This window comes from Castor canadensis, chromosome 13 (assembly GCF_047511655.1).
Source record: "Castor canadensis chromosome 13, mCasCan1.hap1v2, whole genome shotgun sequence".
Taxonomy (NCBI): Eukaryota; Metazoa; Chordata; class Mammalia; order Rodentia; family Castoridae; genus Castor; species Castor canadensis.
Genome location: NC_133398.1, coordinates 105,057,650 through 105,077,773, shown reverse-complemented (window position 1 = coordinate 105,077,773; position 20,124 = coordinate 105,057,650). Strand labels below are relative to the sequence as shown.

The 20,124-nt window shown below is 43.1% G+C and overlaps 1 protein-coding gene across 4 annotated transcripts in view; it reads right to left on the bottom strand.

The window, feature by feature from the left end:
- The window catches only part of LOC109678496 (alpha-1A adrenergic receptor-like), a 171,820-nt gene that overhangs the window by 98,512 nt on the left and 53,184 nt on the right, over window positions 1–20,124 (bottom strand). Inside the window, exons 2-3 of one of the 4 annotated variants that reach the window (XM_074052402.1) lie at window positions 16,916–17,174; window positions 15,155–15,704 (exon numbers count right to left, since the gene is read on the bottom strand). In XM_074052402.1, coding sequence (XP_073908503.1) covers window positions 15,155–15,419 — 265 coding nt within the window. In that variant the 5' untranslated portion in view covers window positions 15,420–15,704; window positions 16,916–17,174. Of the gene's footprint in view, window positions 1–15,154; window positions 16,342–16,915; window positions 17,402–20,124 lie in introns of those variants that run through there. The other 3 variants (XM_074052405.1, XM_074052403.1, XM_074052404.1) reach the window with 3 other exon arrangements.

The window sequence follows — 20,124 nt, the reverse complement described above, 5'->3', positions numbered from 1 at the left end:
CCTCTAGCATTTTCAATTTTCAAAATTTTAAAAATTAAAATATTTTATTACCACTGAATACGTTAATATTGGACTTTTTATCTTCAGAGACTTTGAAATTGGAAATTCCAAAGAAATTATATTTCTGCACTATTTTACATAATTTTCTATAGAAAGAAAGAGGTAGTCATTTTGAAACCCTTCATTACTTTTTAGAAATGTACAAAATACTGTGTAGCAATTTCAAAACTTACCACAAAGCAACAGTAGTCAAAACAGCATGGCACTGGCAGAAGATTACATGTAGAATACAGAATAGAATGCTTTGCCATAGAAGAGAATTCAAAGTCCAGAAACAAACCCATGTGTCTATAGAAAATTGAACTTTTCTTTTTTTGGCAGTACTGGGGTTTGAACTTAGGGTCTCACAATTGCTAAGCAAATGCTCTACCACTTGAGCCATTCCACTAGACTTTATTTGTGTGGGGTATTTTCCAGATAAAGTCTCATGAACTATTTACCCAGGCTGGCCTTGAACCATGATCTACCTGATCTCTGACTCCCAAGTAGCTAGGATTACAGGTGTGAGCCACTGGCACCCAGCCTGAAAAATTGAATTTTGATAAGGTGTCAAGACCTGTGAGTGAGGGAGAGAAGAGACTCTTCAATAGTGGTGCTTGAACCACCTGATGTCTACATGCTGAAGACTGGGACTAGCCTTACCTCACACCATACATAAAAACTAACTCAAAATGGATCAAAGACCTAACTATAAGTGTTAAAACTATAAAACCCTTAGAAGAAAGCATAGGAATAAATCTTTCTTGCCTTGGATGAGACAATGATTTCTTATATATGATGCCAAAAATACAAGAAACAAAAGAAAAAGTAGATAAATTGCATCTCAAAAATTAAAGACACTTGTACATAAAAGGACACTGAAGAAAGTGAAGCCAGCCTTGGTGGCACACATCTGGAATCTCAGCACTTGGGAGGCTGAGGCAGAGGAATTGAGTTCAAGGCCAGCATGGGCTACTTAGTGAGACCCCCATCTGAAAAAAAAATATCGAAGGCTACCTCCAGAACACAAATGTTTGAAAGACATATAACTGATAAGTTCTAGTATCTGAATACATGAATAACTTCTGAAAGTCAACAGCAACAGACAGCCCAACTAAAAATGGGCAATCACATTAAATCACTATTCCTCCAAAGAAGATAAACAAGTGTGCAATAAGCACACAGAGGATATTCCCCACCATTAGGGAAATGCCAAACCAATGCCAAACCAGCCACCCTGTGAGTACAGCTTCACACTCGTGAGGGTGGGCCTAACAATAATAAATGAAACTAACAAGTAGTGGTGAAGCTGCAGAATGACTAAAACATTGCAAACCCCTCATACATTCATTGCTGGTGGAAGTGCACACTGGGACAGCTACTGTGGGAAATGGTTTGGCAGTTCCTCCATGAGCTAAACATAGAATGCTGCATGACTCAGCCATTCCACTTCCATGTGTTTATCTAAAAGAATTGAAAACAGGTATTCAAACAAATATGTGCCACTTTTAGTGGCACTAGTCATATTAGCTAAAAGTTAGGAACAACTCAAATGCCCATCAACCATAATGGTTAAATAAAATATGGTATATCCATACAATGAAATATTATTTTCACAAAAAAGCAATGGTGTGCTGTAAATGCCACGATTCTGAAAGATTGTTCTACATGAAAGAAGCCACATGCAAAAGGCCACATACTATATGCCCCTTACATAAGCCGTGTTGACAATGCACACCCATACAGACTGATGGCTGCCAGGGGCGAGGGGAGGGGTGGCTGCCAATGGGTAGAGTTTTATATGGGGGTGACAGAAATGTTTGGGGACTAGATAGCGGTGAGTGTTGTACAATGTTGTCAGTGTGTAATTTACCACAATTAAAAAAAAACTTGTAGAAAGACAATTAGTGTCTTTAGGGGCCTTCAGGCATCTGGAGACTTCAGGCATTTTCTTTTTAAATCACTAGCCAAGATGTTGGAAACCTAATAAGAAAATATAAATGATAATAAAAATTCATCTGAATGATAATAAAAAATTAGTGTTCTGCTTTAAACGTGGTGTTTCTAAAATATTTGGATACCATTTAGAAATTTATATAACAAAAGCGAGGGTTTATTAGTGGTGTCCTTTCCTTTTGGGCTGGTTCATTCCCTGTCATGGGCCAGTGGTTTTACAGTTTTCTTGGTCTAACCCACAGTACAGCAAGAGCATCTCCTGGCCCATGGGTGGCATTGTGATAAACAAAAATGTCTTTTAAAATCATCAAAGCATCCCCTGGGGTCAAAGTTGTCCCTGGTTGAGAATTAGGAATGTTATTCTGGGATTTCATCTCCTTTTAGAGTTTCCTTTAAAAAATCCATTTCACAGATTGTCCATTAGTAATTTTCCAATAACAGGGAAATCGTGGGGTGGAGGGGTCATGACACCAATGCAGATTGTAGCTAAATGTCAAAATCATTTCTCATCCTGAGCAATCAAAGTACACAATCAACCTGCAAACAGTGGGTTTCTAAATGACGACTAAATGCCGTGGCAATAAGCTAAATGTGGATAGCACATTAAAAAAAATGAGTGTGCAAAATGTTCCCTTCTCCAACCCTTTTTGGGTAAAGCCTACTGGTCTGCCGGCATTCCAGAGGAATGACAGCCCAGGGGCCTTGGTCCCCTCGCCTCCTTCCCCTGTGAAAACAGAAAGCATGCTTCCTGCAGAACTCTTATGGTATCACTTGCTGAGTCTGGAATCAGACACCATCAGCACCAAGAGCAGCCTGTGCTCTGACCCCCTCTGCGGAGCTGCCAGCAGAAGGGAAGCACTGAGTGTTCAGGACTCAAGGTTCCACACTGCTGCCACCAGCATGGCGCCTCTGTTTTCCAGTTACATTTTGGATTTTTAGGTGGCAGTTCCTTTGCACAGAGAGTTCTGAAATTAGGTTGGAAAGCCACGGGCTCAAGGCAAGATTCCCTTCTCACAGGTGGAGGTAGAAATGCAGAGGAAGGGACAGAACCAGGTGAACAAGAGCCCAGGATTTTGATCTGGTGGCAAAATCCCCTGTCCCTAGGAAGGTGCTATACAGCTCCAGCCAGAAGTCCTGTAATCTCTGTTGTGCTTCAGTTTCCTCATCTCACACCAGCATCACCACCTCATCCTACAGGCATATTCTGGAGTGATTCTGTTACCATAAGTGGCATTATAAGCACTGGTGACATGATGGATGGAGTCCTGATGTCTCTGATTTGGATGTTGAAGCGCTAATCTCCAATGAGATAGTATTAAGAGTTGGAGTCTTTGAAAATAATTAAGATTCAATGAGGTCAATCCCCCTAAGATGGGATTGGTGGCCTTATAAGGAAAGGAAGAAGCAAACATTTTTTCTTCTCCATGTGCAGACACAGCGAGAAAGTGGCTATCTGTGAACAAAGAAACTCACCACGCAGGCCCCCTGATCTTGGGACTTCCAGCCTCGAGAGCTGTGAGGAATAGATGCAGGCTGTCTAAGGCACCTGTCTATGGGACTCTGTCACAGCAGCCCCAGTGACAAAGACAACCTCCTACCTCCTATCTCATCATACATATCCAGACACTTGTTTTCCTAGGAAGAGACTTGTTAAACTCTCATGACTTCTTCTCATCCTCTTATGACCAAGACCACAAAACAAAGTCCAGTTGGACCACATGTCATTGTCCTCTACCTGTGTTGACAGGCAGGCTTTGTCTTAAACCATGACCCCCACCCTTCAGGTGGCTCTCACTTCTGCTTCATGCTTTGGAATGGCTGTGGAAGAAGCCTGCATGGAGGCAGTGACTTCTAGATCAAACTGAACTTCCAGAACCTTCCTAAATTCTTAATGCAACTCACAGAACAACCATAGGGGTGAAATTTTATGTTCCTGCTAAATGAAGGTGCTACAGAATCAATCTTTACCCAATCAGCGACTACATGAACTTCTGTAAAGGAAAATGGGTCCACTGGAAGAAACTCATAGCAGTAGGACAGCTTACATAGCTCTTTCAGCATTTGACAAATAACATAGATTGCTGATAGGGTAAAAGAAAAATAAGTAAAGGAGAGCTGAAAGAACCACTATTAAAATTACTAATATATTTATCTATTAAACATTAAATCTATCAAACATGTAAATTGTTGATTATATAGCAAGTCCTAAATAAAACCTCATTTCCATAGCTAGAAAGTATGTATCTCATACTCTCTCAACATAGTGAAGTCAATTAGGAATTAATTTCAAAAGAGTAGACAATTTTTAAATGAACCACCACTGAGAACTCCTTCCTTATCTATACGGAACAAAGGAAATATCAAAAGTAAAAATAAGAACCAATCGGATGAGAATGCAGGCTAATAAAACACAGGGAAAGGAGTTAAAAGTTTGCTTAGAGGAAGCCACACAGCTTTGATTGTTTTTAATCTTAGAAAGGAAAGAATGAACATACACAAATTAAACATTCTGTGTGTAAGCTAATATTGAAATGCAAAAATAGCCAGAAAATAAAACAGAAAAATCTTGGTTTATTTAACTAAATGAATGCATTGTAGAATAAATTAAAATAATTAACAAATCCAGAAGCTGGATTCACTGAAAGACCTAATAAAATAGTCTTCTGGGAAGTTTCAGAGAATGCAAAACACAAAATTATAAGTATGTAATATGGGAAATGAGAAGGATAGCAAAGGAATGAAAGGCTCCAGAACTGATGTATAAATCCAAGCTAAAATAGCAAAGCTTGAGGACAAGGAAAATGGAAAATAAAGGAATAAAATGTCTCAAATCTGACAATCAAGATAGATCACTGCTCTTGGGAGAGGCAGAAACCAGTGTCAGAGAGCAGCATCCATAAAAGGAACTGAGCCCAGGCATTTTATGGGCAAGTTTTTCAAACCTTCAAGGAACACATAATTCTTGTGCTATCTAAACTGTTGCAGACTGTAGAAACAATGAAAAATGTTACAATTTGTTTTTGAAGTTAATGTAAACCTGGTACCAAACTGTGACAAATAGTCCAGTAAAACAGAACAGTAGACTGACTTCACACAGAAATAGAAATGCAAAGTTGGAGCAAAAGCTTTAGTACGGAGTCGTAACATAACAAGAATAATGCCTGCTGACCAAGTAGCATCTAATCCAAGAATACAGTAGGGCACCAGTGCCAATAAAATATACCAAATCAATGCCAATAAAAATTATATTAGCCAGGTATGGTGGTACATGCATACATTCTTGTGTTCAAGGTCAACTTGGGCTACATAGTGAGTTTGAGGCTAACCTGAACTATTTAGAAACACCCTATCTCAAAAAAAAAAAAAAACCAAAAACAGAAAAAGGACATTATATTGGTGGGTATTGAAAAATCAGTGCTTTGTACAAGTGAAAATTCATTTTCTACAAAATTGCACTCTAAAATGCATTTAAAATCCATCTGTATAGATAGTTCTGTAAGCTGTAGAACGACACAGCCTTGATTTGATGAAGTATATCAATCTAAAACCAACAGCCAGTGACATACCTAATTTTGAAATACCAAAACAGCATTTCTCAACACCATTCTATAATCATTTTTTCAGGAGAGCTTAGTAAGCGTAATTAAAAGCAAAAGGAAAACAACAGTTCACAAGTAGACTGGGAATACACAGAGCGACTTAATGAGCCCAGAGGTTCCCTGGATGGACAGACATCCAAGAATAGACAAGATCATTTTGAAAAAGAATATTCATCCAGATATTTTAAACCAGAAACTATCAAAATGGCTTATGATTAAAATAATGTGACATCAAAGTGAGAGCAGAGAGACAGATAAATGGGAGAGAAATAAATGATTGAAGACTCTTTTTTATTCAATAAATGTGGTTTTCCAAAAAGACAGGAAATGATGGATTATTTGATAAAGCTTTTGAGAGTGTCTGGATAAACTCATTTAAAAATTAATATAGTTAGACACCATCTATCAAAATACAAACAGAAACTTCCAGATTTAATAGAAATGACTCTTCTAAGGTGACCATCTGACCAGCACTGGAGGGGTTTCTTCAGACACCCTGCAGAAGGCAAATTCCATGAGGTTAAAATGTAGGACTAGATAAAAATTTCCTATGTTCATGTGTCTGTAAGAACCATTGACACAATAAGATGCATACACGCAAGGTTTATAATATTTTAAGAAATTCCCCATCTTTAGTCCCCTCTTAGCCCTCTCTCTGTCTCTCCCAGAAGTCCACTGGCTATTGTTATATCATAGAAGGCATGTGACACCCTGGGAAAGAGGAGGTCATGATTCAGAAGAGTGTCCTGTCATGAGTTCAAGGCCAGCCTGGGAAAAGTTGGTGAAACTCTATAAAGAAGATGCAAGGGGCTGGCGAAGTGGCTCAAGTACTAAAGTGCCTGCCTAGCAAGCATGAGGCTCTGAGTTCAAACCCCAGTACCAACAAAGAGAAAAAAATACAAGATGCAAACAAAAAGAGGGAGGACACAACTCAAGTGTTGAGACTTCACCTAGCATGTATAGGGCCCTGTGTTCAAATCCAAGTACCACAAAAATGACATGGTAGTTACAGGTTTGCATACAATTTTTTCAGAATCATTTAATTATATCCTAAAGTGTCTGCTTTTTACTGTATATCAACTATACATCAATAAAATCTAATCAATAACAATGATACACCACAATGTACCCCTACCCAGCACAATAAAGAATAAAAAATAAATAAAATGAATAAAAAGAAGATGAAGAAGAAGAGTGTCCTGTTTAGCTTTAAAAAAAAATAAGGAGGAGGAGGTTGTGAAGGAGGTGGCCAAGCATTTGTTCTCAGTTCCTCTCCACAAGGATGACAGAGGCATTTAAAGATACAGGTGTGACGACAAAGCCCGGCAGAGGTGCTTTTTGCCACTCTCTATTTTGGGTGTCCAGGAGGAGGGGGTCCCTAACTGAGGACTACCACACCTGCTAAGGTGACAGTCAGCATGGCAGGACAGGGAGCAAGTCTGGTTAGCTTCATGGGTTTGGTGTGAAGTTGCTGCAGGGCTCTCTGTGTCCGGAGACCAGGGATGGAAATAGTGCAGAGAATCTGGCTCTGGAAGTTGACAGAGATTTCATGGGAGCCTTTGGGAACAAGCGTCTCCCTGGCTAATGGTCATAGAGCAAGTGTCACCCAGCCAGGAGCTAGTAGAGTCAGAGGCAAATCTTGAGGGTCTGTGGTGGCAGTAAGGACTGGGTGAAGCTGGGCCATTGGGCAGGACAAGGGTCCATGGCCAGCAGTCTCAGATTCCTCGGGAGGACATGAGCGTGAGGCTGGAGACCAGAACTGAAGGACTAGATGGGTTAATTAATGTTCTCAGTGCAGGACATTGAAATAAACAAATTAACAGGACACAATTAGGGCCACGGCAGTGCTATAGTCTAGATGTTGAGTGTCCCCAAAGGTCCATGTATTAAGGGCTGGGTTCCCAGTGTGGCACTACTGGGAGATGCTGTGGCCCTTTAGGAGGTGGGGCCTTACGGGAGGTTTGCTGGCTATTGTAAGGAGGAGATGCCCTCAAAGGGTACTATGGGGCCCTGGTCCCCCAACCTCTCTCTTGCTTGGTTTTCTGGCTTGTGAAGTGAGTGCTTTGCTCCTCCAACCTCTCCTGCCATGATGTTCCACCCTTGTCAGAGGGTCAAGCAATGGAGCCACCTGATCTTGGACTGGAGCCTCCAGAACCATGAGGCAAAATACATCTTTTCATTTTATTAGTTAATTGCCTCAGATATTTCATCATAGTGACAGAAAAACTGACAGAAAAGCCCTCCCTGACTACCCTGAGATTATGTAAGATACATGGCTTAGTCAGCAGTTTAGAGAGCAGTTTTGAAAGGCCAAGTGCTGCGGTCTGGGTGTTTGTGTCCCCCAAAATGAAGATGCTGAAATCTCAACCCTTGATGTATTAGGAGACAGTGCCTCTGGAGGGGATTAGGAAAGAGGCCTTGCTTCTTCACTGTGTGAAAGAACACTTCAAAGGTGCTGTATGAACCAGAAAGTGGGCCCTCACTAAAAATCAGGTACCTTGACCTTGGGCTTTCCAGCCTCCAGTGCTGTGTGAAATAAATTTCTGTTGTTTATAATGATCCATTTAATAGTATTCTAATACTAGATTAAAATAAAAGTATATGTGTGTGTGTGTGTGTGTGTATTTCTTAGAAAATCCAGCACATGGGTTTTTGAAAAATAAAGAAGCCACATTTTTTCATCCACATTTTTTTCACATTAGAAGTCAGCCAACTCAATATTTTTGTCATGATTAATATATTCAATGGATAAAATGAACTTACAGTTAAAAAAGAACAGCAAATGAAAAAGAAGCCCAAAGGTTAGGCATGGTGGTATACACCTGTAATCCCAGTTGTGTGGGAGATAGAGATGGGAGGATGTTGGTTCCAGGCCAGCTAGGGAAAAAAAAGTTAAATGACACCTTACTTCAAAAAAAAGTGTGGGGGGGGGAAATTACATGTACATAAACCCAGCTATATGAGAGGCAGAGATAGGAGGATTGTGATCTGAGGCCCAGTCAAAAACAACACCCTATCTGGAAAAAAAAAACAAAACAAAAACTAAGTCAAAAGGGGCTGGTTCAAGTGGTAAGGTACTTGTCTAGCAAGCCAAGGTCCTGAGTTCAATCCCCAGTACCACCAAAAGAAAACAAAAGTGACTCAAAAGCAAGGTACGTGATTTCACAAAAGAAAAAATTTAAATGACTAACAACAATGTGGAAATAAATGTTCAGATAGCAAAGAAATACACTGCTTACAATAAAAATCAGTATACAATGTCACACCAGCAAGCTAGAGACCCCAGTTAAAACATAGGAAGTTTGTTAGACAAAGACATTGCCTTCCAAGAGTGTCCTCCTGCCCACTGTGACACTGTGCGTGAAGGAACACCACCATGCTTGTTGCTAAGTGACCAAGGAGTTACCACTTATTCAACATGAGATTTGCCTGATTGGGAGAGTCAGCCATTGTTCAAAGCACCATGAGAAGTCAGTGTCAATATCTCCAGAATAGGATGGTAAACCGTCACTCTTTGTCTTGTGGAGAGAGCCAAAATTAATTTAAAGCCAAGTCTGGTTATATTATTTGTGATCAGGAGACGTGCTTCCTTGTAAATCCAGACGCTGGAGGCAGTGAGGAGCCATTCCTGGGCGAGGCCAGCTCCGGAAATAAGAATTTTAACAGGTATGTCAGAAGGCTCACACCTGGCAGGCTATATCTCACCCTGTCCTGTGGAAAGGCCTCCTGACTGGTCTGATCACATCTTCTTTTTTTTTAACTGAGGCTTTGATATTTTAAAATATGAATTCGATCATGTCATCTCTGTTCCCTGGTCATCTTTGGATAGAGACAACTTGTAAAATGGCTACCAAGTCTTGTTTAGTCTGGTCCTTCTGCTACCAGTTTCATTTGACACCAATTATGTCCAACCACAGTGGCCTTCTAGAAAATTCTTACAAGCATCAGTGAGACCCATCTCAGTATAAGATAGGTGTGATGGCGTACAACTGTAATTCCAGCTATGTAGGAGGCATAGGTAGAAAGATTTTGGTCTGAGACCAGCTCTGTGCAAAAAATGCAAGACTATCCGAAAAATAACTAAAGCAAAAAAGGGCTAAAAAAAAGAAAAAAAATTTTTTGAAAGAGTTGGGGGTGTGGCTCAAGTATTAGAGCACCTGCCTAGCAAATGGGAGGCCCTGAGTCCAAACCCCAGGACTGCAAAAAAGGGGGACTGATCCCATTGTACCTTCAGTGAAACAATGCTTAGGGTTATCTCTGGTCTTCACTGAGAAATCACAGTCATTACATGAAATTTGCATATGATCATATATACTGGCTCTTTTTTCTTGCATGGTTTATATATCACCTCTGTACTTTGCTAGGATTTAATTGTGCAGCTTTTCAGCTCTATTAGGGCTGGGATTCATTGTTGTTATACCAGTGATTCTCTAGCTGCCTGGCACACAGTAGGTGCACTATGAAATTTTGCTGAGTGGATGAATCATTGGTTCTACCTAGTGAACACTTGGTCAGCTCCACCTTCTCCAAGCATCCCATCTTCTCCCTCCCTACCACAGTCTCTTTTTAAACATAATTCTCAAATATTCTTTGTCCCTGTAAGTCACATTGCAACCCAATACTGCCTCCTTTGATTCAGAGTTAATAGCAATGGCATAGGTCCAGGTTTTTTATTTAAACTGGAGAATGTGTCCAGAATGCAGACATGCAAGTTCAATAAACGCTGACCCCCTCATCCCTTTCTTTCTGATGCTCTCTCTTTCTTGTACCTCCAAGTACATCCACCTTCCACCTCAACATCCTTGTCAACCTGTCAGTAACCCGTGATTCACATGAATCCTGCTAAGATTAACAACTGTTGCTATTTGCTCTGTACTAGGCATGATGGGAGGCAGCTGGCCTGTTTTATGAAAAAGAAAACCTAGGTTTCAATCTCATCCCTGTCTTCTTTTTCCATTTGGCCCACTGCCTCTGGAAGTAGTAGGCACTAGACATGGAGGTGAAACAGGTACAGATGACGCACAGGCTCCAGGCAGTGAAGCTTTCTGGGAGGCTGTCTTCATCCTTCCTTCTCTTCCATGGTTGAAGGATAACACCTTTTTATTCTCTCTACTCATCTCCACAACCAAAATGTACTTTTGCAAACATTCACTGCCAGGTAAAAATGACAGACAGCAAGCTCCAATGTGACCTCCCTCTGCTGAGGGGCTCTGCATTTCAACTCAGCATTTGGGATGCAAAAATGAACGAAGACCAGGCAAGTTGAATTCCTACCTGCAATTTCACTGTTCAATCCAGCAAGCAGAACAGCCTTGAGGGGAGAGAAGTTTGGAAAAAGTGAGGTGTGACAGCCAGGAGGACACAAAGTCTTTTTGTATGCCATGCTCAGCCCTGCTCTGGTTTCATCTTTGTTGCCTTGGTCCCCCACAGCCTAGTGCAGCCTGATAACCTCTTTTTCCCTGGAGAGCACTTGTCATACTTAAAAGCTTATGTCCCTTGGGTATGATAACATAATGGTGTATTTATTTTTTTGGTTCACATTTTGCATGAAAAATAGACTTAAGTTTGTTAATAAAAACAAATAACACATAGCTGAGAGCCCAGCAGAAGAAGTGCTGTCTTCTTTTAAGCACCTGCTCAGTCAGCAGTGGTACTTCTGGAAGCTTCTGCGATGACTTCCAGATGAAGATAAGTGCTGTTTTCCTCAGCATCTGGTAATAATGCCAGTAGAGCACCAATCTCCTAGCCCTGTGTTCAACATTCACAGTTTGTCTCCTTAACTAGATTGCGAGGCCCTATAAGGATGGGGTTTGCTTTACCCATCTTTGTCATTCTGTCTAACTCTGTGCTGGGGCCTTTTAAACCACCCATACACCCTGGGAAAAATAGCTTTGCACTGACTTGGTGTTAGGAAATTGCAGATCTGTGGGTTTAGGGGTCCTTTGCTCTCCTGAGCAGCCTGGTCAGACACTGTGAGGTGTAACTTTTCAGTTTCACTGTGGCCACACCCTGACTTAGGATTTAAAGGAAGTCCAGTGACTCTGAGACAGAATACAGAAGCTTGTGTTACCACAACACACCTCTGCCATTATGTCTTCACTTCAGTATTACTAACCCCCTGAGAGCACAGACCTAGGAGGGAGGCTGTACGAAGACTGATACCTCTACCTTCCCCTGCAGGACATTGGCCTTGGAACTTCATCTTTCTACAGCGACTGGTCACCAACACAGTCCCTGTAGTTTTTCTATTCCCTGGTTCCGTGTGTGCTCTAATCTGACCCAGTCTGTGTCCCTTAACGGACATTTGTCCCCTCTTCACCCTGCTACCTAGAACTCATATCCATCCCTAGCCATATCCCTCTACCCTCAGCTGCTCAGCTATGGCCAGCGTCACACAGCCTCCTCAGTTGTGCTATGTTAAGTCCCTGACTTAACTCCCCTAAGTCCCATCAGGACTTCGGACTCCACCACGTTTGCATGGTGTATTTCTTCTCCCACTCTCAGAGGTGGGTGTTCACATCATCTCTTTGCTCCTTGAACTGCCACACACCCTATCCCTTCCTCGTTGTTCTTAGCCCATTATTGGAAGACACCTCTATCTCTCCCTCCTTGGCTTCTTGCCTAGTGCTCACACCTTTTGCCTTCTTTGTCACTTCTTCCTCTTGGGCACTGAATCCCATCTTCTCTCTTGCCTGTGCTGCTAGTGTTCTTTGTTCCACCATCCCAGGAGAACTTAGGATGATGCTCTCTCCCCACCAATGATGACCCTCTAGATACCCCAGCAAAACCCCCTTTCCCAGCACCACTCTAGCAAACTCTTCCAAAGACTTGTCTCTTTTCCTTGTCCCTACTTCACCTTTCATTGTCTGTAGAAAGCACACAGTCGGTGTTGTTCCCATTGGTCAATGGAAGCCATTAGCCTCCTTTGCTAAGGACCTCCTATTGCCAAGTCCACTTGCTGTTGGTCCCCAGTCCTCCTCTTACTTCCCCAGCAGCCGTGTGTGACATGGTTGAGTATTCCTGCCTTCTTCTAACATTTTCCTCTGCCTCAGCTCTCCTGAATTTCCTCCTGCCTCCCAGGTCACCCCTCCTCTACCTCCTCTGTGGGTTGCACCCTTCTCTTCCTGACACCCAAGTATCTGAACCCCCAGGCTTAGTTCCCATCTTTTTTTCTCTCAATGCCTTCCCCGCCCCACCCTGCCCCAGCTCTCCATTCCTGAGGATTTGCAGGTGCTGCTGAGTTCTGGTTTTTACTGGTGGTGCACCTAAACTCCAAATTCACATGTCTACTCCTTACCTGGCAGTCTACTTAGATGTCTAACAGACAATTCTCAGCATAGTGTACAAAACAGATAATGATCCAAATTCCCTCTCCTACTTGCTCCTTCCAAGCTTGTCATTCTCTGTTTTTTTGTTGTTTTTGCTTTTCCTATTATAGTAAAAATCACCACCATTTACCCAGTTATTCAGGTCCCAAACTTGGGAATTATCCTTAATTTTCCTCTTTTCTCATACCTCATTCCAAATTTGTAGCTCTATCTTTGAAGTAACTTCTGAATATGACACTTGCCACCTCTACCTGTCTCACCCAAGTCCAGGGCCTCAGAACCTCTGACCTCTCTCCCCTCAACTGACTTCTCCTACAGCTCCTAAATGGCTTCTTTGTTTGCACTCTTGCCCCCCAGTAGCTCATTCTCCAGTCATCAGTCAGAATCATCCCTTAAAATAACAGCCAGACAATCCCTCTTGCTCTTCCCCAAGCAAGTCAGGCTTTCCCCTATCTCTGTTCTTGACTGTGCCCTCTGTCTGGGAGCTCTTCCTGCAGATTTTACAGTCCTGGCTCCTTGTGACAGTCAGGGCTCTGCTCAAATGGTCCCTCTCCAGGTAGGTCTTTCAAGATCACCTGTTCCATTACCTGTTAGGGCTTGTTAATTCTTGACTTTTGGGACTATATTTATTTGTTTACATCTGTTTCCTCAAAAAAAAAAAAAAAGCAAACATCTCATGGGCAAGGACTTTTCTGCCTTGTTCACCCTAAGTGCTTAAGACGAGTGTTCAATAAATACTGAGCAAGCAGATATGTGGATAAATGTGTCAAGTTCAAGAGTCAGGAAGAGGTGGGAAGCAGGAAGGTGGGAAGCAGGGAGGTTGGTGATCTGGCAGAGGCTTGGTAAAGAATGTTATTTCAGTAAATTCAAAGCTGTGATGTCCTTCCAGTTGCAAGCTAAATAACAATGACAGGCAGGGACAGTGGAAGACCAGGTGGTGGACCTGGAAAGACCTCTCTAGAAGTGCTGTTGGATAGAAGTTTCTGTAATAACAGCAATAATCTGTATTTTTGCTGCCAAAGACAGAAGCCAGTGGGCCATGTGTGGCCACTGAACCCTTGAAAGATGGCTAGTGAGACTGAGGAACGAATTTTGATATTGTCTAATTTCAGCTCACATTTAAATAGCTACAGGTGGCTGTGGTATTAGAAGCTGAAGAATCCCTTTCCCCACCTGTGATTTCAGGATAAAAGTTGTTGAAAGAACTAGTAAGATAAAAATGTCTGAAGCATACTTGGCACTCAGATATAATAGCTACAATTACAACACAGTTGCAAAGTGAAGTACTTCACATTCATGCCATTGAAATTTGGCACTGAGGTACTTGAAATGGACTTTTTATGAATTTTTACTGTGACTATCTGTTTGCTAAGAGGTAGTGGGTAATCAATGTGTGTTTCTATGTTTGAGTTCACTAATTAAAAATAGCAAACAACCATTTTGGGATCTCACTGAAGGTCTTTCAGAGATAAACCACTATTCCAAGTGGATCAGCTTGCTGGTACATATAATGAGCTAATTAGTTTTGACAACAGCTAATTTAGCATCTGTAAAAAACTGGATTTGTAACTTCACTGTATTATCTTCAAACAGTGTCACCTACAACTTCCTGGGTGATGTGGGATAAGAGTAGTGTATGTTTTAATGCTTAGCTCACAAAAGAAAGGAATAAATATTTACCTACTGGAAATATGAATTCTTTAAGGTTTAAATTGGTTTGGACATAAAATAATTTTTGTTTCTTCCACGCTGACCCCAGAAAATAAATTTAATACAGATATAGCAACATAAACCCTTATGAGCAATCAAAGGCAATACTAAAATCACACATTTGCCCTGAATCAGCATGCTGCTTGTTTTCAGGCCAAGGGAGTTTGCATTCCTCCTCAGTAGCAGAGTGAAAGTGGCATTTCATGATCTGCCCAAGCCCTTGGTAGAGACTGAGAGTCAGAGAGCTGGGGTACATTTAAATTAAATATAAGCTTAAAGGCACTAAGAAAAGTTGGCACTCTTATTAAGGAGACCAATTAATCTGCATCAATTAGCGGCCACTTTACAGTAGTTGAAAAAGTGCCCCAGAACCTGATGTGAATGAGACTGGGGTAGAGGGAATGAAACTTCTCATTTTCATCAGGGAGCCTTTTCACGCGCAGACCCCTCTGCTACCCTTGACTGTGAGTCTTGGGGGTTGCAGACCCCTACATACTAAGAAATGGTTCTGCAAAGACTTACCAATGGGCATCACTAGGAAAAAGGGCAGCCAGCAGAGCACGAAGCAGCCAACCACGATGCCCAGCGTTTTGGCCGCTTTCTTTTCCCGGGAAAACTTGAGGAGCCTGACGAAGAAGTGCGTCTTGTTCTCAGCGCTGCCCACCCCGCCTCCTTCCGCCTGAGCATTTTCCCGATGATTGCGTAATGTCACTTGCTCCCAGTCTGACTTGTCCTTCTTGAGGCCCCGGCTCTCCCTTTTGGCCACCACGTAGACGCGGCAGTACATGGCCAGAATGATGGTCAGTGGTACATAGACGGAGCCCAGAGCCTAGAAGAGCACGTAGCCTGGCTCCTTGTTGATCTGGCTGATCGGGCTAGAATGGGCCAGCCGTCGACGCTGAAAGGCAGGGACCATCGGCATCCGGGCGCTGCAGATGATAACTCCTGCCCGCAGCTACCCTCGACTAGGCTTCTCCATCGTGGGCTCGTGTTTGAGCTGGGTGATGCGGGTGTGAAATATTTCCTGCGACCGGACCGAGGTGGCGCCTGAGCTCCGTTTGCCTGCGTCCTGCTGGAAGAGCGCAAAGAGAAAGGTGCACGGTGAGCCAGGCGCCCTGGAGGGCTAGGCCGTGCTGGCAGCCCCGCTGACACTGCGGTTCAGGAGCGGTTTTTACTCAACAGATCCGAGGCGACACCGGGGCACGAGAAGGGACTGCGTGCTGCATACCCTGCGCCCTCACTGCCGGGATCCTGCCTGCGCATATTCTGCCTCTCTACCTCTGGCCAAGTTCAAGATCTAAAGCACCTCCTCCCCTCAAAAAAAAAAAAAAAAGAAAAGAAAAGAAAAGAAAAACCCACGATAATAATAATTTAAAAAAACCCAAGCGTCGGCGTCCGAAAAATAAAATCCTGAAGCCTCCCAGGCGCGACTGAGGCTGGCTGGCGTGGGTCATTGTGAGCCAAGCCGGAGAATCTACCCGGTAGTCATTTGAACAGATTGCACTGCAGTCACCTGGAGCGGGGCGGCCTGGGAGAGGGAACCTCTGAGACCCGGGAACCGCAGGGATAGTGCCACACGCACGCTCACGCCACAGGAATTTGCACTGGTAGGTTCAGAGCGCGCGGGTCTGCCTACCAGCCAAGCTGGCCCGAGAGCCAGGTCCCGAGCAAAGCCCAGCGGTCCCGAGGGCTAAACGCCACCCAGGTCGGTCCTGGTTGGGTTTCCAAGACAGAGAGTCACCAGCCGCAGGGGCTCGAGCCGCGCGAGCCACACCCGGGCTGCTGGGGAATGGGGTGGGGCGCGCATCGCTCTGCAGAAGGGGCTTTGCAAGTGACAGTCACTGCGGGTTTTGTAGGCGTATAAAAATCAAGCCTGCGCTCCAGCGGACCTCGGACGCCTTGGATTTTCTGGTTTGGGGGCCACGATCTGGGTAAGAAACTTAGATTTCCACAACCGCAAAAGGTCCTCGGGGACTTTGGACAGGAGTGCGGGGTGTGGGGACGTGCCCACTTTCCATCTAGGTTTAGGCCCTGAGACAAGAATCCCAGGCGAAGGCTACTGTGAAAATCCCAAATTCAAGCCTTCATAGGCGACACTAAAGACCTGCCACTGCAGAACTCGCTTTTTCCTACTCGGGGCTATGAAACAGAGGGTTAAGCAAACACTTGTTAACTGGAAGGAACTTCCCAGAATCTATATGGGAAAGGGCGATGGGGTAGGGTGTTTGCATAAAACCGGGGGAAGACAGCCCAGGCCCTGGGTTAAGTGGGGGTCGGTCTCACCTGGAGGCCAGTGGAGCGCTGTCCTCGCCCACCCGGCCTTGCGGGTGGCCCCGCGCCGCGCGCACTCACCCGAAGCGCGTGACGGCGGGGAGAAGTTGGCCAGCTTCAGTCCCAGGAGCTGCCTATCGCCTCTTCTCTGGTCGCTGAGAAGGGGACAGTCTCCGAGGAACTAAATCCTAATCGTTTTTGCACTCGCTGACTCACCCCTCCAGCATGGATGTCCTCAAATTCTGGAGTCGCACTGCTTTACCTGAATATTCTTAAAATAGTGGACACAGAAAAAGAGAAAAAAATATAGCCAATCATTAACTCCACAGTCACCCCTTTAATATTCGTCTCCTCGACACCAGAAAAGACAGGCAAGGAACTTTGCAGCTCCCGCTGAAGCAACACAGGCAGTAGCCCAGCTAGTACCGTAATCTCCTGCTCTTACCATATTCCTCTCTGGCAACCGCAGAAGTGCCTGCAGCCCACCCCTTTTTTTTTTTCTTTCGTTTTTCTTTAAAAAGGTGTGTGTGTGTGTGTGTGTGTGTGTGTGTGTGTGTTGGGGGAGGGAAGTTACTTAGAGTAAATGACTTTAAAAGGTCTGATTTTAAAAAAGAATCGGCACTCTCCCTTTCAAGGCATTTACTGTGTATGTGGTGTGTTCACAGAAATCCCCCTCAAAAGTCAATTTGAACAGCTTAATTTAACACGAGGCCCAGGTTTGTTAAAATACAGAGACATAGTGTTACACTAGATGTGCGGGTAAATTATATCATTTGCAGATGTTTTAAAAGTAAGTAAATAGGATAAAATTTAATAAATTTGATTGTAATAAAATACTTCCAGAAAGTGAGTACATCTAAATCTTTGTTAAATATAATCCTCTTTCACTTCTGTAGACAAGTGGATTTTGAAAACCTTATGGTCTCGCTGTAGTTTTCCAGCTTTTGTAAGAAAACCTATTCTTGAACCAGTGAGTGTCACTTCTCTTTAATGCTCTTAGATTCATTAATACGTGGAGTATGGAAAGTTGACTCGACCAGTCTTATTTACTTATTTTTTTCTTCCTGGTAAATCCCATGCTCTACTTCCCTTAAGGTTGAATAAAATCATGCGTGTTTCAGAAAATTAAAATGAAACAAAAATTTTTCCTGCTTTTTAAGTCATTTTCCTTCATGTTCATCGATGCAGATAATGCATCATTTCTAGGAGTATTTGTTAGGTTCCTTAAGCTTAATAATAAAATGATAACTCTGAGCAGTAGTATATGGTTAAATTCCTTCCCTTGAACAAAACTTTATTCTTTTCATTACCTTTTTCAATTGAGATGTTTGGAAGACTCTTTTATATCAATAAATATCATGATGCAGGGAAATGTCCACAGGAGGCTGAGGGAATCCTGTACCATCAAAGACTAAGTATTTAATTTCCTTTTCTTTTATACACAAAACTCCCTGCCCCCATGTCTCTAGAGACAATGCCCACACCCACCACCTACATTTGTTTTGATGTGACTTTAATATTATTTAAAAATATATTGCTCAATCCGTACACTGAATGTTAAGCTGTAGAAAGAGTACACTGGATGAGCAGACAGGAAATACTGCTCTTGTAGCCTGAGCCCACTCTGATGACTAAACCACCTACTGTCTCTGGGATTCAGTCCCTTCGGGTGTAGGACACTGCTCTCCAGTTCCCTGCCATTTTTATATCATATCACTGAATATGTGTATAAAGGCTCCTCTTCGGAAATCTCATTCCCTAGCAGAATGCATGTGTCTCCCTTCATATTCACTAACCTCATGCTATGAGCATTTGTTCCCTAGTAAGATCTGTGCCATGGTAGACAAGGGAAGTGGTGTTATCTGCAAGTAAAACAACTGAAAATTGCTCAGTTGTGCAAGGTCAAAATTTACGAAGGTCTTTGGGATTCCTAATCCTGCAACCTCAATAAATAAGACCATACCTCACCCTGGATAAGGAACTAGCTGATGCTAGGTCTGCCAGAAAAGTCACATATGGGACCAGTCAGGTCTTTCAAATCTGCTCCTTTCCTTTGAGCACTAGTCTTTGCAAAGTGAAGCATCAGGGTCTGCTTTTCAGATGTTGTCACCTCACAAACAGGAAAGTATCCATGGAATAGTTACTTTTGAGGGCGAGGTTGATATGGATGACTCAGACACCAGGGAGACGCAGGGCAGAGGGCAGTGAGGCCCTGACGGCGCTGTCTCCATCTTCTCGTGAGCCCGTGGTAAAAGTCAGCTTTTCAGAGTCTTGTTTTCCTAATTCTCAAAGGGTGGCAATGAAGCCCGGCAGGATCATTATGGGACTGAATGAACCATCTGTGTCAAGAATGCTGCTCAGAATGTATCAACTCTTGTATTATTCATCCTTCACTCCTTTCCCTTTCTGTTTATGTAGTGTGTTCTTTCACTGAAAACCATTTTATTAGCATATATTCATTGCACAAAGGGGTTTCATTGTGATATTTCCATACATGAATATAATGTACTTTGAACAAATTCACCTTGTATGTGTCCTTAAATTGAAATAACTCATGGTAGTCCATGGACACTGGAAGACTCAGTTTAAGATGTACAGAATGACCCGAGGATTTCACGTGGGCCCAATGGCAAAATCAGAATGACTCAACATGACAAGTTCAGAAAGCTGGCTCTGGACACTGGCTGCTCCTCCTCCCCACTCCCTTCTAGCCCCACAACTTGAGGGGCTGTGTGAATGAGGGTGAACACCTCATATACAGGTAGCTGACTCCTGGCCTTGGGTATTAGGATGTACCTGTGATGTTGTTGGATGGGACAAAGTAAAAGATCTAAAGACTTTGAAAAAGACTGTGTGGCTGTTTGACAGCAAGGGATTTTTATGGACCCAAGAGCATGGGCTATAAGGGAAGGTGCAGGCTTCAGGCACGCATAGCATGTTAGTCCCATGGACCCTTTGTCCTGAGGGGAAAGCCTTAGTCTTAACCCCAATGAGGGGCCTCTCTCACTTCAACCTAAGGTGTAAACCTCAGGTGAGGTCTCAGATAGAGACTGAGAGATCCAGTGAAGGGGAGGCTCTGGGAAGGCTGGTGGGAGATGTTGCTTGATGAGCAGGATTCAGATGGGTGGACAGAAGTGGGAAAGGAGATTGACAACAGTTGCATCAATGGTGTGTGTGTGTGTGTGTGTGTGTGTGTGTGTGTGAAGGCCTAGACAGTCCAC